General features: G+C 40.5%; 1 protein-coding gene across 1 annotated transcript in view; it reads left to right on the top strand.

Moving 5' to 3' along the window:
* Nucleotides 1-20,088, top strand: part of STPG2 (sperm tail PG-rich repeat containing 2) — a 211,510-nt gene that overhangs the window by 35,628 nt on the left and 155,794 nt on the right. The window contains exons 7-10 of the mRNA XM_083458810.1: nt 727-819; nt 3,387-3,546; nt 6,472-6,635; nt 10,696-10,785. Of these exons, the coding sequence (XP_083314936.1) occupies nt 727-819; nt 3,387-3,546; nt 6,472-6,635; nt 10,696-10,785 (507 nt within the window). The remainder of the gene's footprint in view (nt 1-726; nt 820-3,386; nt 3,547-6,471; nt 6,636-10,695; nt 10,786-20,088) is intronic.

Genomic DNA, 20,088 nt, shown 5'->3' with positions numbered 1-20,088 from the left:
TGGCACTGAAATACCTTCCTTCTGCTGCCATGTTGATAGCAACTGTAAGCAGTGCTATTTTTCTAGAAAAAGAGGTACCAGAGGTACCAAACAACATGAACACAACATGAAAGAGGTACCAAACAACATGAACACCTCCTTTACTCTCTTATAATGGCAATGGAACCTACCTTAGAGGTGTCAGAACTGAGTTCCAGTGAGTTCCAACTGAAAAAAGGGCCTGACATTTTGCAATGTGGATGATCTTTCTCGGTTGAGAAGAAGGAAGCTATGGACTGGCTTCTCTGCAATCTGTTGTTATTTCAGGGTCTTGGTTGACGCTGGAAGCTGTTTGCATGTTGGAAGGAAGGATCTTTCATTGCTTATTCACTGTGCTGTTTGATCTTTGCCCTTGGCCGCAATTTTTCAGAATCTCGGTAGTGAAAAGAAACATCCCATATCTCCTCAAAATGTGACTATAAAGCTGATTCACATAATTGCCTAAAACATTTTACTTTTGAAAGCTTTGGATTATTTCTGTGATTTGAGTTCTATGTTCTGTGGTTTTCTCAGGGTTTTCTCTTTCGTTAAGTTTCTTAAAGGGAAGCCTTTTATCACAATTATTTAATGTATTTATATTCCACCTTTCTGTCACTGCTCTTGTTCCAGAGTTAACACAGCCTGCAATACAAAGTGCGTGCTGTATTTTATGCTATTTCAGTCATAGTTGTTATAACTGTTTTGCAGGGTGTTCCAGGTCCTGGCCAGTATTACATAAGAAGTCAGTTTGAGAAACCAGTTAGTGCAACACGAAGTGCTCCTTTCCTTTCACTTGCCCAAGTAAGAAGTAATATAGCTCTTTTTCTTTCTTTTTTCATTTTCCATAATATTGTTACATTTATCTGAGCAGTGAGAAGTTCCAGGGATGGCATTACCGTGGTACCTTAGTTCTCAAATGTAATCCATTCTGTAAGTCTGTTCGACTTCTGAAATGTTCGAAAATCAAGGCACAGCTTCTGATTGGTGCAGGCCCCCTGGAAACAATAGCCAACAGCTGCACCAGGCTTTGGCTTTCAAACAATGTTTGAAAACTGGAACACTTACTTCTGGGTTTTCAGTGTCCTGGAGCCGAAATGTTCGAGTACCAAGGTGTTCAAGAACCAAGATACCACTGTACATGAATTTATTTCCTTTGCATAGGAGAGCACGGTGGAGATTTCTGGTACCTTTGTGATAACTTTTTACCGGTATATAAACACTGATTGTGGAAGCATGTACATTCCTACAGCAGGTACCATAAATGCTAATCTTGCAACAAATTTCCAAAGTACAGTGGTGCCTCGCAAGACGAAATTAATTCGTTCCGCAAGTCTCTTCGTCTTGCGGTTTTTTCGTCTTGCGATGCACGGTTTCCCATAGGAATGCATTGAAAATCAATCAATGCGTTCCTATGGAAACCGCCTTCAGACCAGGTCCGGGGACAGTCTGTCCCCCGACCTCTTCTGAAGGCTGGGGGGGGGGGACGGGGACAAGGGCTTTTCTTCCCACCGCCAGCCTTCAGAAGGCTGTTCTGAAGGCTGGCGGTGGGAAGAAAAGCCCTTCTCCCCACCTCCCGCCCCGCAAGCTCCGGGGACAGGAGCGCTTTGCTGCCGACCGCCAGCATTTTAAAAGCCCCCGCTGTCCCAGGGCGATTTTAAAATGCTGGCGGGCGGCAGCGAAAGCTTCGCTGCCACCCGCCAGCATTTTAAGATCGCCCGGGACAGCGGACAAGTCTCCTCTGCCCCGGGGGCTTTTAAAATGCTGGGGGTCGGCAGCAAAGGCTTCGCTGCCGCCCGCCAGCATTTTAAGATCGCCTGGGACAGCGGAGAAGTCTCCGCTGTCCCGGGAAGGCAGGCGGGGGGGGGAGCAAAGACTTTTGCCCCCCGCCGGCCTTCAGAAGAGGTCCAGGACCTCTTCTGAAGGCCGGCGGTGGGCGAAAGTCTTTGCTCCCGACCGCCAGCATTTTAAAAGAGGTCCCCGGAGATTTCCCTATGGGCTTTCTTCTTGCGAAGCAAGCCCATAGGGAAATTCGTCTTGCGGAACGACTCAAAAACGGGAAACTCTTTCGTCTTGCGAGTTTTTCGTTTTGCGAGGTGTTCGTCTTGCGAGGCACCACTGTACAGCACTGTACAGCACCGGATACGCTTCTTTCATCCTAGTTTAAAACCTCAAGCTTCCTCTGCCTCTTTTCTTTCTATCCCCAAACTTAAATTACTCCTCCATACTCAGACAGAGGACTGGGCCTACCATTAGGCACCAGATGTGAAGCAGTCGCCTCGGGTGGCAAATGTGGGCCAGGCAAGAAGTTGTAGAACAGAGCTGTGTGTGCCCCCTGCAAGCTGTCTTGCTGACCATTGGTATTGTGGAGGATGCTGTCCCATCAGTAAGATTCATCTGCCAATCTAGACAGCTTCTGTTCATGAAATTGGTGAGGGACTACCATCTTGTCCTTTGCCCTAGGCAGCAAAAATGTCTTGGGCCTACCTTCTCATAGAGATTTGGCATTCCAGATTCCTGGCCATTAAGGACCATCAGCACCTTGTTTAGCCTCTGATCGCACACATCAGGTGACATTATGCAACGGCATAGTTATCGGCCCATGCACAACATTCAAGATAGCCATACTCATTTCTAATACAGTAGCATAAAATAAAATTCTGGGAAAAAATGTGATTGCATCAACATATTGCCCATCCTTTTAGCTGCCTCTTCAGAGTATTGAAGCTCAGATGTTGCTCCTCTGCAGAACGTTACCTATTAAGAGCCTTGACTATTCATTTGGTTAAATCAGCATAACCAGCTAAAGTCAAGCAACAGACAAGATACATCTTGTTGCTTGTTGCTCTCAATATCTGGCTTGCAAAGCTCTGACAAGTATATTAAAATATGTTTTATATTATACACCAGTGACTTTCTAGTGAGCACTACATAAGCCACTTGCAGTCAGGAAATGATTCCATCAATAAAACTTGTGATATATAAATCACAAGTTAACTTGTCAATTTATAAATGCTACCTTTATTTTTAAGGATGGCCAGAATTCCCATCACAGAGTGCATGCTTTGAATTCGGAAAGGTCTCAGATTCAGGCGCAGTTAAAAAGCACTCAGTTGCAGGACTGGAAAAGAGCTCTGCTGGGATCTTTGAGTAGATACACCTTGTTTAGTTTTGAAAACAGGAAAAATATTGATTAAAATAAAGAAGATAGACGAATGGTTTGACTCAATGTAAGACAATAAAATATGTCCTTTTAGTTTATTGCTATTAGATTGAGAAAGCTGTTTTAAACAAAGTTGGGATCTTTCTACCTACATAGCTATTTGAAGGGATTGCTTGTCATTGATTTATTTTCTCTTGTGTTTCCGTAGAGATTTGCACCTGTGAAATCAACTGCCCCAGCTCCTGGCACATATAATGAAACTCGCTACGCTCTTGAGTCCTTGAAGAAAGCGACTCAAACAAAAAACATTCCATTTGGCAATACAGCTGTTCGATTCACCCAAGACCACAGGCTGCGAAAAAGTCCAGGTTTGCAGTAATTAATGTAAACAAGTGGGACGAGAGGCAAAATATCTCCACCCTCTAAGAGGAGTGTTCCAGGCAGCCTGCAGCAGGAACCTTGAGGTGCTGTTTAGGCCTCCATTGTGTGTATGTGCTATGGCTTTTCAGGAGGGCATAAAGGGAAACTTCTGCATTTTCCTTATTTATATATTGTGATGTTTCTGGAGAGTAGGAAAGAGAAAAGTGTCCCTCTTCCTTTTTTTACTCCTGAAGCATCCCTTATTAATGCAGAGAGTACAGTGGTACCTCGGGTTAAGTACTTAATTCGTTCCGGAGGTCCGTACTTAACCTGAAACTGTTCTTAACCTGAAGCACCACTTTAGCTAATGGGGCCTCCTGCTGCGCCGCCAGAGCATGATTTCTGTTCTCATCCTGAAGCAAAGTTCTTAACCTGAGGTACTATTTCTGGGTTAGCGGAGTCTGTAACCTGAAGCGTATGTAACCTGAAGCGTATGTAACCTGAGGTACCACTGTATAGCCTTTTCCCTCCATACATGGTCTATATCTCCATAATGCGAATCCCCACTCCAATATGAAACTGCCAGGGTCTTAAGCAGATCAGTTACATCTTTCTTTGACGCCTCCAGCTTATGTCCCTGCTCTCCACTTAACTTCTTCTTTAGCACTTTCTGTATGCTAGGCAGGTTTGGGGTTAAGCATTTTTCTTTTAAGTTATACACTTATTTATTTCAGGATACCTAGGAAATCTTCTAAGCGTTTGGGTGGTCCTATTTCACTTCCCAGCCGATAAGCAACCAACCACCTGAGTTCTCTGCTGAAAGGAAGTATTTGTCTGGTGTTAAGTTCATGTGGTTCAGGATAAATAATCAGTGAAGATAGCAATGGACCTGGATTTGTATTACAAAACAATACATTCCGCATAGTGATTAATGTACATAATGATGTGGAGCTGAATTGTAAAACTGAATCTGAGTAGTAAAGCCCAGTCTCAAATAGTTCAGGATACAATAAGATTATGCCTTGTTTTCGAGAGGACTTCAGAAACCATGACTTTCAAATATGGGTTGTTTTCCAATACAAATAAGATGAGGTCAGGACATATATGGATGTCTTGGAAGAGGTGACTACAAAGTCATCTCATTGTGTAATGGTTGTGTAAATGATAATAAAAAGTTTTTTATGCAAAAAATGAGAATGGGCCAAAGTGGGTTGCATGTGAAAGTTTTTATTGTACTGCTGATTCCAGCTATATTACAATGCTTGTTCAAATATCAGCATATAAGCAATGTTTGTGCCACTGATGGATTTGGAAGTCATATGTATACTTCTAATATCAGTATTGTTTGAACTGTCCTTTTGGCAGTATTTGCTAAATCATATAGTTAAATAATAGCCTTGCTTCCCTCTGCCTACCCAAATACAAGCTTAGCAGTTTTATTAGAAACACATTAATGAAAGCACATAAAGTGACAGAAAGTTGCTTGGAGTTTAGATGGTTTTGATGATTGTGAATGGGCTTATTGCTATTGTTTTCCCTGTGTTACCATAGCAGGTGATCAGGAACTTAACCAAAGAGCTTGATGGTCTATATTTTAGGCTTCAGTTTCTCCCATACACAGCAAGGGTTGGTTGCTAGAAACTGAAACAGCTAGAAACGGAATTATACAATATGCATTGAGACAGAGGTAGAAAGTTTAAGTGAGGTTGACCAAAAAAGACGCTGTCTTTGAGTGCTGTTGCTCCTTGGGAAGTCAAAACAGGATTAGTTGTTGTATTACTACTGTAGCTTCAGCTGGGCTCCACTTGTATGCTTGTAGAAAGACACCATGTCTCTAATACTGTCTCTCCACCAAAGGAAACTAAGCTCTGTAACACAACCCGTTGAGTTATTTCTACAACTCAAGGAAATGGGAGGTACATAACAGTATGCTAAAGCAGAACTACCACAGTTCAGCTCACTGAGACTAACTTTTAAATAAGAGCACATAGTATTACATCTGTAGAGTTTTACAGATATATAATTTATGAATATTTTCTTGCCATTCAAAGAAGTGGGTCTTTATTGTAAATATATACCACAGTTTCCATTGAGTTCCCCGCGTGTTCCTTCACATCTGACAAGGGCACCCTTGTTGACAGTCAGAAAAAGCTATTTATCCTTGTGTTGCAGATCACGCTAGTTATCCTAAGATTCTAGAGGTCATCAGCACTATAATATGACAGTCACTTCCTAAGACAAATAGTACCTATTAATGGTATTCCCAAGAGTACTCTCTCTCTCCCTCTCTCTCTCTCAGAGCACTTTGAGTGAGCTGTGTATAAACAAGACAACTGAATGAGATACTTGCAGAAACTAGGGGAAGGGTGGAATCTAGTATGAATGAACGGTTTTCCCAATGATTTCTAGATTCGTCCTTTTTAAAAACATTGTATGAAAGCAAATGTAAATAACCTGAAATGTATCAAAGGGTATAATGTTTGGTGACCCTTTGTATATTTTTGAGCTGCCTACCATGAAAACATGCTAATGATGTATTTCCCATTCTGCTCATTTCCCTTCCATTGCACCTCTCCTTGTACTCTGTCCTTGAACAGAAGTCTTTGCTTTCGTCCTCTAATCTGCAAGAAATGTGGCCTACCATTTATCTTCAGCATAAGCCTCTCTTTGCTGAGTACAACATTTGATCGTGTCCTCAGTCTGTTAGATGTGGACCTTCTTAACTGGCAAAGATGTGGGTTTTCTTTTTCTTTTACAATCCAAAGTAGTTATAGTGCTGTGCTATATGTGTATGTGTATATAAGCGTATTGTTTTATTTTTGTATAGCACTTTTGCCCTTTCTCCTACAATTCCCGTTTTAGCTTAATTGTCTGTGGTAAAAGAATTAAGTAACAGCTATTATGCTTACAGAATTTCATTGTGTGCTGTGCAGGTCCCGCATTCTATAATATTCTCAACCACAGCATTGCAACAGAAAGTCTTAAAAAGGCTGACATGGAAAAAAAGAAAAAGGGAGCATTTGGTTCTTCAGTTCCTAGACTCTTATATTTAGTCAAGAGAGAAGCTTTTACTACTCCTGGACCAGCTGATTATCAGGTAGATTGGTTTTCTTTTTCATGTTAAAAATGGAGCCCAAATAACTTGTGGTACAGTCCTGTGTATATTTACTCAGCAGTAAGTCTCTATGGGCTTAAAGGGGGTTACTTCCTGGTAAATGTGTTTAGAATTGTAGTGTTCATCTACTTTGTCTGTAATCCAGAGATGTCTTGTGCCAGGAAAAAAACATTTCTCTTCTTGCAAGCCTTTGGCTAATTAAACCATCTATGGACTTTTAAACTGTGTGTGTAGGTTACTGTTTTTTTGGCTTTTTTTTTACTATGGTATGTATTTTAGTGTTTTTATATTGTAAACTGCCCTGTGATTCTCAGATGAAGGGCGGTATAAAAACAAAACAAAACCTCAAATGAGAGTAAGTGCTGAATTCTTTATTTAGCAAAAGCCAGTTGTACATGAATGTAGCAGCAGCAGATAATCAGTTCTGCAAATGGAGAATACGTCTGTCAACTGCTGTTAGCATGATAACTTAATGGAGCACCTGTTTTCAAAGGGATTGCAAAGCTGTGGCCATCCAGAAGATGTTGGAAAGCATTTCCCATAATCCTTGCCCATTGGTTATGTTGGCTGGGACTGATGAGAGTCCAAAAACATCCGGAGGGCCACAGGTTTCCCATCATCTCTGCCTTACATCTCTGAATACCAGGTGCTGGGAATAAACAAAAAGGGATCTGTTGCTTTCATGCTCTACTGATGGGCTTCCCAGAGGCTATCTGGCCATTATTGGAAATGGGATCCTGGACTTGATGGACCTGTGGTCTGATCTACCAAAGCTATATTTGTTTTCATCTGTAAAGAGGCAAGTCAACAGCAGGTGCTTGTGCATCTTTTGTGGGGGAGGTTGGTCTGATAGAGTCCAGTGTAAGCAGACTAGCCAATTTAGTGTTCCTCCCTCTGCTCCTTCACTTAGAATTGTAAGATTGATTTAATCACTTTCCAACTCAGCTGTTTCAGTCTCCTCTTTCTGTTCTCACCTTGCTTTTCTGCTCTACACCGTTCAGGCTGCCCTTTTATGCATATTTACTTTGGCCTCCACAGTCACTTACGGACTCACTGTTAAGACCGTGTTCATGGAAGACAATCTTACTTGGTTACAAGTGACCGTCGAAGAAGAAGATTTACTATGGAGTTAGCCCCACTGAATTCAGTAGGATCTAACTTTCATAGGGTTACCAGACTTTGCATTGGGCATTACTGCCTCTGAGCACCTACTGGGAGACAGAAATGTGCAGTACACAGGAGCCAAGCTTCATCAAACAGAAACTAGGGAATTGGCTTACAGTTATATAGGAAAACAAAAAAGAATATTGTGGCAGCTTAAAAACTAGCAAGTTTATTGTGGCATAAGGTTTCATAGACTTTCATGACTGCAATCCATGGGATATTACACCACAGTAAATCTGTTAGGTTTTAAGGTACAACAGTACACACTCTTTTTCTTTTTTGCTGTAACAAACCAAGACGGCTTTCCCTCTGGAAAGTACATGTGAATAATCCTTTCTGAATGAGAAAAATCTCTCTATAAAAGAAATAGGTTCTACTGTGGTTTAAAGAACGACATAGACCATCTTGTAAATACAGAGAAAATAAGTAACTAGTTATTAGAAAATAACTTACATTTCCACACTACAGTCAAATTAGAAGAATAGTAAACCTACACTATTTGTCAAGTGGTGTCAATTAATTAGCATAGGATCTTTCTCTCACTCCATATTATCAAACATATTAAGTATGACTACCTAAGAGCCCCATTAACATTCCCTGACAGCTGATTTAACAGAATTATAATCATAAGGGGAAGAACTGAATACATATTACCAAATATGCTAGTTGTAGGGACAATTTTCAGCAGCATGTCTCAGATGCAAATACTTTCCCCCCTTAGGTCTTAATCAAGCTGAATAGCTAACATATATTATCATTAGAAGTTATTATAGATAAATTTAGAGATAGGTCTCATGATAGCGGAAGGGAGAAGGGGTTTGGATATGCTATTAACATTTCTTACTGGGGCAAAGTCATCAAATATTGTTCTTCAGCTTTCAAAATGAGCTCATTAAAAATAATCCAAAACAAAATGCATAACTAAAAAGTATCTTGCATTTCCTACATAACACAATGTTTGCAAAAAGTTTTCAAAATCCAACTCTTGGCTCTGTAGGGTTATATAGTTTCTCCAGAGAGACAATTGCCAGGTGACAAATTTTAAAGACTTACAATGAATTACCATAAATCACAATAATATTAAATTAATTATATTTGCCTGTTTTGCATGGCCTGGTGTGCTGTCTACCAAGGGGATTGTCAATTTTAATTTTTGCGGGGGATTATTTTTGTAGAACTCTGTCAAGGACAGTGGTGTAGCAATCCCCACCGGTGCCTGGGGTGGAGCAAAGTTGTTGCGTAGCTGCATCCCCCCAAACGCCCAGCAGCCACAGTGCCAAACTCAAGTTCCCCTGCTGTGCTGCCCTATGCCCCCACCCACCTGGTGCAGACAGCACTCCCCACCCCAGGCTAGCTATGCTCCTGGTCCATTATTACCGTATTTTTCGCTCCATTAGACACACTTTTTTCCTCCTAAAAAGTAAGGGGAAATGTGAGTGCATCTTAGGGAGCGAATGGCGCTGCGCAGAGAGGTAGAGCTGCGCAGCGCCCCTTCAGCGAAGCGGGAGGAGGAAAGGAGCCCCTTCTGTTCCTCCTGCTTCGCTGAAGGGGCGCTGCGCAGCTCTCCCTCTCTGCGCAGTGCCTGTCCTGTGAAGGAGAGGCGCTGCACAGAGAGAGAGAGAACTGCGCAGCGCCCCTTCAACGACGCACCTGTCATGCGAAGTCGGAGGAGGAACAGAAGGGACTCCTTCTGTTCCTCCTCCCGCTTCGCAGTGACGCGCTTGTCCTAGAAGCCGGAGGAGGAACAGAAGGGACTCCTTCTGTTCCTTCTCCAGCTTTGCTGAAGCCCCGCTGCGCAGTTCTCCCTCTCAGAGAGGGAGAACTGCACAGCGCCCCTTCAGCGACGCGCCTGTCCTGGCTTCTGCCTTAGCCGTGCACAGCCTCTTCGGGCAGGGGGAGCCTTCATCCCGCTGCCCTGAAGAGGCTTGGCGCGGTTATCCCAGAAGCCAGAACAGCCACACGGTATCCCAGAAGCCAGATCCCTATTGCTGTTCTGGCTTCTGGGATTCAGAATATTTTTTTCTTGTTTTCCTCCTTCCAAAACTAGGTGCGCCTTATGGTCTGGTGCGTCTTTTGGAGCAAAAAATACGGTAACTTGCTGGCTGGGGTAAAATGAGATAGAATATCTCTATGGGAGACATGCTGAGCAAGGGAGAAGACTCCCATGACTCCTTGTGAAGTTACTTTCACAAAGGTGCCCTTAATATTTTTATTTAAACAAATCTTTATATCCTAGTAGGAATAAAATATAATTCTAGTAGAATTGCACACACTTAAGTGCTTTTATGATAAAGTTCTAGAAAGAGGTGAATCTTTAGTGGGATTTTTCTTGGGTGTATTAGAGACCAGGACAAGTAGAGTTGTATTAGCACCAGTGCTAACCCAAAAATCCTGCCTTGAGTAAGTCAAGATATACCCAAGCTGCAGGTGGGCGCAAATAACTCTTTTGCAGCTGCTTCAGTCTTTCCTTGTACAAACAGATGAACATGACAGGATTCAGCATATAAATATATGCCCTTAGGTGTTTTCAAACCATGGCTTCATGCCCTAGCCTGTTTTGAAGCAACATGCTTGTAACAGGAAGCTATGGTTAGTTGCTGAATTCTGGCATGTTGAGTCTCTCACATGAAAGGATGAGTGAAGTGGATTCAAGGGAGCTCAACTGACTTGCATACAGCTCATGCTTATATAATCACTTGTTAAGATAGGATTTTTGGCCTAGCATTGTACGTGAACAGCTGATTTGTGCAAATGAGTCTGGGGATTCTGCCAACAGCCCAATATTTACTAAAACTGTAAAGTAGTGACACGTTCAAACTTCCCTTTGTAATGTAACCTCCCCTGCACCCAAACATAATACTACCTACTCAAATTTCAGGTTAAAGAGACCACTGAAGAACCACGAAAAAAGAAGAAGGAATTGGCCATTTTTGCGTCAGTTACAGAAAGAATTCCAAGAGTTAGCTCGGTAAGTTGTCTCCAGACTGATTCCTCTCCCTTTATGCTGCATGCTCCCAAATTATAGAATAGTAGGTAATCCACATATTCATATTCTATGCAAGTATATAACTCCATTGCAGAAAATCATTGTCCTAATAGACTTCAGCATATTCTTTCATTCTGTGGAAACAGCATAAAAGTTGGTATAGTGCAGTAGAAAATTGAATACTTTAAAAATACATCAATAGAGAATAATTCAGTGCTTATTTCCAGTGAAGTTTAGGATGTAAGCAGTTGTGAACTTAACAAACATATGAATAGTCAAATTATTCTGACACACACACATACCATATTTCTTCGGCTAAGAGCTGTGGTGTTAATTAGATAAGCATCTGCCTTCCCTATGGTGTGTAACTGAGAGGCAGGTGTTTAATTGAGGCTATTTAAGAGCTGCGTTAATTACACTTTGCATCTTAGTCCTCATGCAAACTTGGATTGAATGGCAACAATTTCTCTCTTGTGTAACCAGTCAAATTTAGAATGATAAGCTGTTACATTGGAGACTGAATCTGGGGGAGCAAATGTCAGATAATTCAAGAGCAAAAGGCAATTCATTAACTTGAAATATTGTTTCAGTGTTTCGTGGCTGTGTTGTAACTGGTGGAGACAGAGGTCTAGAATGGTGACGTGGAATTCTCTAGGGAAAAAACCAGCGGTGTAAAATGCGGACCTTTAGGAGCCAGTACCAAAGTGCTTAGGTTTTTCTGGATTCTCCATTAGACCAAAAAACAAAACAAAAAAGAGAGGCTCAAATACTTACTTTCTCTGTTGGGAGTATCCAGCAAAACTTAAGCACTTTGGTATTGGCTCCTTAAGGTCACATCCACAACATACATTTAAAGCACTCATACCATTTTAATGGTTGAGAGTCCTGTAGCTTGTTAATGGTTCTAGGAACTGTAGCTTATTGGGTTAAATGATTGCTTATGGGAGTTGCTACTTTTGTCAACGCCAGCTAGAGACTTGAATGTTAGAGATCTGATAGTTGAAGGTCAGGCATGTGCAGAGCTTGTCTGAGGCCCGGGGTGGGAGTCTTGTCCGGGCCAGACAGTGTAAGTCCTGCAGCCCCTTGGCACCCCCCCCCCCCCGATGACTTATCCCTCTGAGGCCCAGGGCAAGTGTACCTGGCTGCCCCCCACCTCTGCATGGGTCTGTTGAAGGGGCATTGTCAATAGAAGGATGCTGGGTAAAAACATTAATAGGTAGACTTGGTACCACTCACTGTGGAATATAGCTATAATGGAGAAAATCACACATATTTTGAAATTTCAGCAAGCACTAGACTCTCCAGACACTTTTTATATTGTTTGCCACTTACTGTACTTGTGACATATAAAGCAAAACCATCTTTTTTCAAGGCAACCCTTGTAACAAACATGGCAAATCTGGAACTATATTTGATAATCTGATAATGTTGATAGCCTTTCCTTGGACTTTGTTATTTTAACCCATGGTCAACTTTTCTCATTCTGCATCCCAATTTTATAGTTTTGTTTTTCATCTTTTAGTTTTCATCCATTGTTATAATTATTCTCTCTGTTTTATATGCATGATAAAATGAAATAAGAAAGCTTAGAAACCCCCAAACATTAAAAAGTAGCAGCTACTGAAGCACATGCCATTTTCTTCGGGGGGGGGATTTCAGACATGCTCAGACTTCCTCTGGCCTCCAAGAATCACCATCAAAAAGGTTTAAGTATAGTTCAGCCTTTTCCTCTCTGTTTTGAACTCCAGGTCCCATTAGCCTCAGCCTGCAGTGGTCATGGTTGATGGGAATTGTTGTCCAATAATATCTAGGGGGGAATAGATTGGGGAAGGCTACAATAAATATTAATTTATTGACCAGAGAATATCCATATTGCTTTCCTTTTCACACACCCAACCCTCTAGTGGTTTTTACTTACGGTAATTTATTGTGGTCATGGAGCACCCCTGATGCATTTGCATTCTCTGGCTTGGATTTCTGCAATTTGTAATGACTGCTGCCTTTATGACATTGCCTTCCAAACCACAGACTATAAGATCTAGCCCCACAGTGTTTTCCATTCTCTCCCCAAGCTCTTTCTGTCTTATATTAAATTTAATCTATGTGATCCTCTGCTTATTTATTTATTACAACCACTATTTATTTGGAGACATTTGGAGTAAAGGAACATGACAAGTTTTGTAGGCGGCAGGCAAGGAAATCAGAGAAACATATGTTTAAATTATATTATGAATGTCTTAAACCATTGCTCTGCAGCTCCATGTCTGATGAAAAGTAGGCTTTTTTCAGTGACAGCAGACCCAAAAAGAAAGATCGAGAGGAAATATCTCTTATACAAGACAGAAGATGCTTAGACTGGGAAATTTTATTTAAATTATTTATGTCTTTCCTTTCTCAGTAGAGTATTTAAGACACATTACAATGTGTGTAAAAACAAAAAAGATACATTGAAATCATATTTGTACATTTGCAATTCTGTGTTTTGATGTAAATCTGAGCTCAGTGCTCTATCCCAGGTAAGTAGTTACAGGATAGCTGCCTAAATTATGAAAACGTACAGCAGAAAAAAATCTATATGACTAATACTACAATATATTCAAATACTGAATGTATTGTATGGTGAGCTTAAATTCTCCTTCCAAGTTTTCCTTGCCGGACATATTCCTCCTATTACTTGCTTCCTTCAGTATTCCATAAATCCCGTATATGTAATAGGCTTTTTGTTATCCTGAGGTGGTTAGATCTCTTATCCCTGGGAGATTCTAGTGTGGCCCCTGTGAGGGCACCTGTGTCTTCAGGCCTTCCCTGGTATCCATAGTGTGGAAGTTGCTGCTCAACCTACCGGGATTAGGTTTGGAAGAAGCATTCTATTGTAACCAATGAAGTAGGTTGCAATGTGTGATAGAATCTGGAAGTCGAGCCTTATGAGGAATTATTGAGGGAATTACGTGTGTTTAGCCTGGTAAAGAGGAGACTGTGAGAAGACATATGATAGCCATCTTCAAATATCTAAAGGGCTTTCACATGGAGGTTGGAGCAAGCTTGTTTTCTCCTGCTCCAGAGGGTAGGACTGAAACTAATGGATTCAAGTTACAAGAAAGGAGGTTCTGATTAAACATCAGGAAGTACTTTCTGACAGCAAGCACTGTTTTAACTGTGGAATGGACTCCCATGAGAGGTGGGAGACTCTTCTTCCTTGGAGAATTTAAAGCAGAGGTTTCATTACCATTTGTCATGTATGATCTAGTTGAGACTCTTGCATTGCAGGGGGTTGGACTACACGACTCTTGGGATCCCTTCCAACCCTACAATTCTATGATTATATGGATTCACCAAGCCACTCCTTTGTGGCGTGGTTGTGTCCTATATGAATGGCTTCCATCTCCACTTTCTTTTGGTACATGTGGAGATGTATGTTCTGGATACTGGAACCCTCTTAGAACACTTACATGGAGTTATCTGCAAAGCATTGGTTTCCCTACTGTATGCCACAGAATGTCTTTATCTGATAAAAGGGGATCTATAATAATATGTTTTGCCATTTGTGTGCTTCCTGTGGGGAAGGATGTGCTTTCTGTCAATTAATTGCTTTACAATATCCTTAACAGACAGCCCATTAGTATATAATGAAGACCAGATGCTCAGAAATTTAGTCTAGTCCCGTGAAATGAGCTCCATGTTGACTATGCCAGTAACAACATTTTATTACAAACAAACTTAAGAAAAGAGATGTGGATATCTATGAAATCCTTGACTAAATATCTACTAAATAGTGATGTTCAGCAAGAAAGATATATATGGAAAATGAGATAGAAACTGTGGTTTGAAAAGAGAATAAATATTGATATATGCCACTGACAACTTGTTTTGGACTCTGCAGTCATTTTACAGCACTGCTGTAGTATAGATATATTTAGTATACATACATGAAAATGTTTTACTGTAAATGAAAGTCAAATAATACTCCGATTGTTTCAGAGTAAACTTGATTTAAAGAATAAATTATATCCCAGGATTTTATAACTCAGTGCTTCATAAAGGTTTTCGATTGTAATGGATTATGATATTTATGCTTTAATATATTTTAATCCTATATTAAGCTGTTTTTATTGTACTGTTGAATGACTGGTTATGATCTTTTATTAAGTAATAAAAAATTGAATTTGTATCAAAAATCTTGGCTCTCCATTCCCTCTGGCAATCATTGGGAGCTTCATGAACTGAGACCCCCTTGACATGTACTTGAAGTGACATGGTGTTTGGGCTGTGCTGAGGGCAGCAAGCACTTTGAGGTGAGTCTGGAACTGGGAACCAGGAGCCACTAGACAGGCAAATATTTGGAACTGATGAGCAAGGCAGGACTGAAGGACGAATTACAGTGCAGGATCAAGAAAAAAGCTGGGAGTCAAGACCAAAGAATAAACAGGACCAGAGGACAAACAAGGAATTGGAGCCAAGAGGCATGCCAGAGGATAGGAAGCTTGTTAAAGCAAGGCTCAGCCAAAAAAAGAAGTCATTTGTTCTCTTGTTCATGCAACAAAACTTTCAATGGGTAGGCAAAATTGGTCTAGAAAGTTGTTTGCTAAGAAGGCGGCCACCTACAGTTTAAATCAGGGTTTTCTAAACTTGGGTCTCCAGCTGCTGTTGGCCTACAACTACCACCATCTCTTGCTAGCAGGGCTAATGTTCAGGGATGATGGGAATTGTAGTCTGAAATCAGCTGGAGACCCAAGTTTGGGAAACACTGGTTTAAAAGGTTCATGACATGAGGCAGGCACACACAGTCAGACGCCAGCAGCTTCTGACACATGGTTTCCGCCTTAATCATTTTGTGAGGTTCCCAGAACATCATTGGGCAAAAATCTGGTGCAGTTCTAGTTACCGTGTAGTGCAGAGCAGCGGCTCATGAAAGAAAAAGATTATAGGCCCTTATTACTTTTTATTTATTCATTTTCAGTTTTGTTTTTTCCCCAAAAAATAACAGTATGGATTTCCTTGCTTAAAGCAGGATTCCCATAGTAATGAGGAAACCAGCAACTGTGGTTAGTTTGTGGGTTTAAATATATATATATATGTGCAGAACAGCTAGTAAGGTCTTTAAAAAAAAAATTATTCCCCAAAGTGTATAAAGGGCACGTTTGCTTCACAATGCTATTATGTGATTAAAAACAAATTATAAAGTTCTGTAGTGAAAATGGTTCCTATTAAATTTGACGAGGAAGCTATCAGATGTAATCCACTATTATTATGCTGCTATAATGAGAACTGGTCGTAGGCTGCCATTAGACTGTTAATAGTGCATTGTATCACAGAGAGATACAGAGCATCATTTAAATAAAAAAGTGTTTATCACAAGTAAATAGCAATAGTCAGTTATGGGGAGAGAGTGCTTGCAAATCGTTCTATAAGTCTGCCCATCTCAATATTGTCCTTCCATAATCCACTTAACACCACACAGATCACAAAGGAATTTGTTTCCTTCTTCCAAAATAGCTTTTGCGTTTTTGATACTGCTAACCTTCAGTTAAACAGAAGCTGTTCGCTTAAAATAAAATAAAAACAAAAACAAGCTTAATTCACCTGTTCTAATTCTTTAGTAAGGTTCAAGCTCCTTAGCACTCTTAAATCCAGTTTGGGATCCAAACTAGGCATGGGGGAAGACAGATTCATGTGCTAAGCACGTCTGTCTAAGCTGCATAGAAAAAGGTCTGAAACAGGTTATCTGTTCGCAATAGCAGAAGAGGCAGAACAGCCCTCTTCTCTCCAGTAGCTCAGTGGTAGAGAATCTGCTTTGCATACATCTCCAGAAATATTGAGCTAGATGGACAAATAAATGGTCTGTTCCTTCCTGACTGTTTACTTCCCTTAAGTCTGTTCTCCCAGGGCTTTTCTACTCAGCTGTGTACCAGTTCCAGAAGTGCTCTTGGCTGATAGAAGGGAGCTGTGGCTAAAAAGACAAAGGGTTCTGGTCTCAGCATCTAGGAGTTATTTTTTGTCTTTTGTATTCAGTTCTGGCTTGAGCCTCTATCCCAGGAAACCTGGTCTCCTGTTTGGATATTTGCTTAGCTGTCTTCTCTCCAATCACTCAACATGCACATAAATAGTTGTGAGACAGTCAAGCAATATTTTTTGTTGAAATTAAACAGTAGCAGCAGCAACAAATTTGCAACATAGAGAAAATTCAAAGATCGATACAAGTTCAAAATTTGGTTAATGGTCTTTGTCTTTGTCTTTACCTTTTCTTTTACCTAAGATGCAAACAGTTAATTGGTGTTGTTTGCTTTTTCTGAAAATAAAAATGGGTTTAAAATATCCCAGCAGATGGCAGCAAAAAAAAAAGACTCTAGTGGTTCCATTTTGAACGTTATAGCTTTGCCACTATCAACAGCAGATCAGAAACACAAGTAGTAGAAACCACCCATTCGTGATTCTGTCCAATAGGAATTGCTGGTTAATAATTTCTTACTGTGTGCGTGTGCATATGCAAACTTTTATGCAAATATGTATAGTATTTTGCCCTCTTGCTTTGGTGATGGCCACCCTACCAAGAGTGGTGGTGGGGCGGCTTACACATAGTTGGAAAAGAGAAAATTCAGTGCAGCACCAACAAAAGATAGTGCAGATTTGCATAAAACTAGCACATGCAGATTTACATGCATAAATGAAAAAAAAAGTCTAAATAGAAATATAAAACATCTCACTATAGTTGGAAGAAACTGAGTAGGTGATGTGGGTGCCTGCCTCCGGTAATGACTGCTTCCTGTAATGTTGGGCGCATGGCTATCCTACTTCCTGGTAGTGATTTCAGCCATGGAAGTTGAGCCCATCTAATTGTGATTTGATGAACTTCACTGTGCTAAGGCAATAATGTGAACATACCCTTGCTATATCAGTCTGTTTATTCCCATTCTATCCATTCCAATTGCCGCTGGCTCTTAAAAGTCTCAGGATGAAGTTTTTCTTACCCTGCTACCTGATATACCATACTTTGAAGTAGATATACTGGGGATTGAAGATGAGACTCCTCTACATTAAACCCATTGTCCTTTGCCGCTGTGCTGTGGCTCTATTCCTCTTAGAAGTTGAGCAGTCTTGGCCCAAGCAAAACAAGTTAGAATTCAGCCAATCATTAACATGCTAATCAAGCCCTGCATGGTTTGAGAAAATTCTAATTGTAACAGATTGTTCTAAAATGAAACAATCCCCGATGCATTCCTGTAAGTTTCTTCCTCATTTGCTGTGCTAATGGAGGAATAAGATTTATATACTTGTCAGAGTAAAAAAATAAAGCTTATAGGCTTCGTCTGGTTATTTTTCAAATTTCAGAAACATTATGTCACTCATGCTGTGCTTTCAGTTTTCACTTAAAAGGCATCATTGCAGACCCTGCTGTGTGATTGTTCTTTGTCTATCCCTGAGACCCTCAAAACTTGTGTAAGTTTCACCTATTTCACTTCATTACCCATCCTGCATCTGTTGCCTTGAATCAAAATCATTTTTACCTATCAAAGAAAGCAATTGCACTAAAATTTCATTTAACCAAATCGTTTGGGTCCTAGGATTTGGTTAGGAATAAATGAAATTCAGTTGTAGGGCAATTGTAATCCTGGCTTTACTTGCTCGACAAAGACAGTGAGAATATAAAAGGGCTATCACTGAGCAAAAGGACTTGGTAGTTACTGCTGACTGAGGTGTTTATCTACTGAAAACTTTTGCATGATTTCACACGTGAGAATTTAATATTCATTTTATGAAATAAATTACCCTATTAGCTGTACAGTAGTTTAATTGTATTTTATGTTCAACTTATGCTGTGATGCCATATGGCAGTGTAGAGCTGAGACTCTCTAATCATTTACACGTTTCTTTCTTTTCTTACAGTAAATTATCCTTCCAGGAATTTGTAAAGTGTCTGTGTTCTATATATTATTCATTTTTAAAAGTTGTTACCTGCAGACCAAGGCTTTGAGACAGAAGTAGCTAAACTTGTTTCTGCAAGTTATATGGACTAGATATGGATTTGTATGCAAAGTATATGGTTTCTTTGTTTTTCTGGGGCATAAACAAACGAGGCTACCTACATCTGAACCTGGGATTATGACTTATTTCTCCCTTACAATTCATGATAGCTAGCCAACTTGAAGCCATGGTTTCTCATTGGTTTGTTTGTCCTGCTTATACCAGGGGAGGAGCAAAGTGAGAGTGATCAGGCAGTGTGTACCAGCATGCTGCTAAATTCTCATTAAACCACAATAAGGAAAAAGTATGATTTATCATGATGTGTGGACATGGACCCTCACTGCATCTTCACTCCAGCTTCTTCTCTTTTTCATTAGCCTTGATCCTTTCTCATCCTCATATCTCTTATTTCCCACCTGTGCCAGTCTCAGAGGTCTTTAACACCAGCAAGATGGCGCTACTAGGATGGTTCATTTTCTCACGTATTTCTTGCATAGTTGTAGTGATCACTGTATCTGAAATACTTCTGCTTTTTGGTTGATCAAGCCAACTTTCTTTCATATCCTCTCTTTCCCAAAGTTTTCATTGCCATATAAATATCCACACAATGTTTAAAGTGTTAATTCCTGATTAATTTTATTCTTGATCCCCTTAATCATGCACAGCCCAGCTTCTTTAGCTTTTTCCTCTCCTCTTAGACTATAATCCCAGGGAACAGAGACCATGTGCGCTCTTGGTTTTATTGATTTTTGCATAGCACACACACACATCGTGATTCACGATATATTGCCAGGTCAAAATTATGAAATCGATATCACGATATGAGCTTCAAAACGGTTTTGGATGATATATCAATATATTGTCCTGCCCTAGTCATAACCTGTGCTAAGAATGCCCATGACTTTTTTTAATTTTAAAAATATGTCCATCCCAAAACATAGGCAGGTGTCTTAGCCCTGGTCAGATCATTGGTCTGTCTAGCCCAGTATTCTCTGTTCTGGCTTACAGCAGTTCTCCAAGACCCTTTTAACTGGAAATGCTGGGGATTAAACATGGAAGCGTTCATGTGCTATACCACTGAATGATGGCCCTTCTTTGTACAGCCCCTAATTATGTATTTGCACAATATGTTGCTCAGTGATTGGCTCTTTCTCCCTTGGCTGCCCATTCCTTATGAGTCAAATGGATACCACCTTGAATTTGCACTGGTCATCTGAATATTTGAACTGCCTGTAGCGAGGATACTTCCTGACAGCAGCCTAACTTTGTAGGCGTCAGCCAGACTGTCAGCTTTGAAAGCTGTAACTGCTTCTTCCTCCCTTGAAG

Source organism: Podarcis liolepis, assembly GCF_965112155.1.
Source record: "Podarcis liolepis genome assembly, chromosome: 9".
Classification (NCBI taxonomy): domain Eukaryota; kingdom Metazoa; phylum Chordata; class Lepidosauria; order Squamata; family Lacertidae; genus Podarcis; species Podarcis liolepis.
The sequence above is the reverse complement of the archived record's forward strand: the minus strand, read 5'-3'. Positions and strand labels throughout refer to the sequence as shown.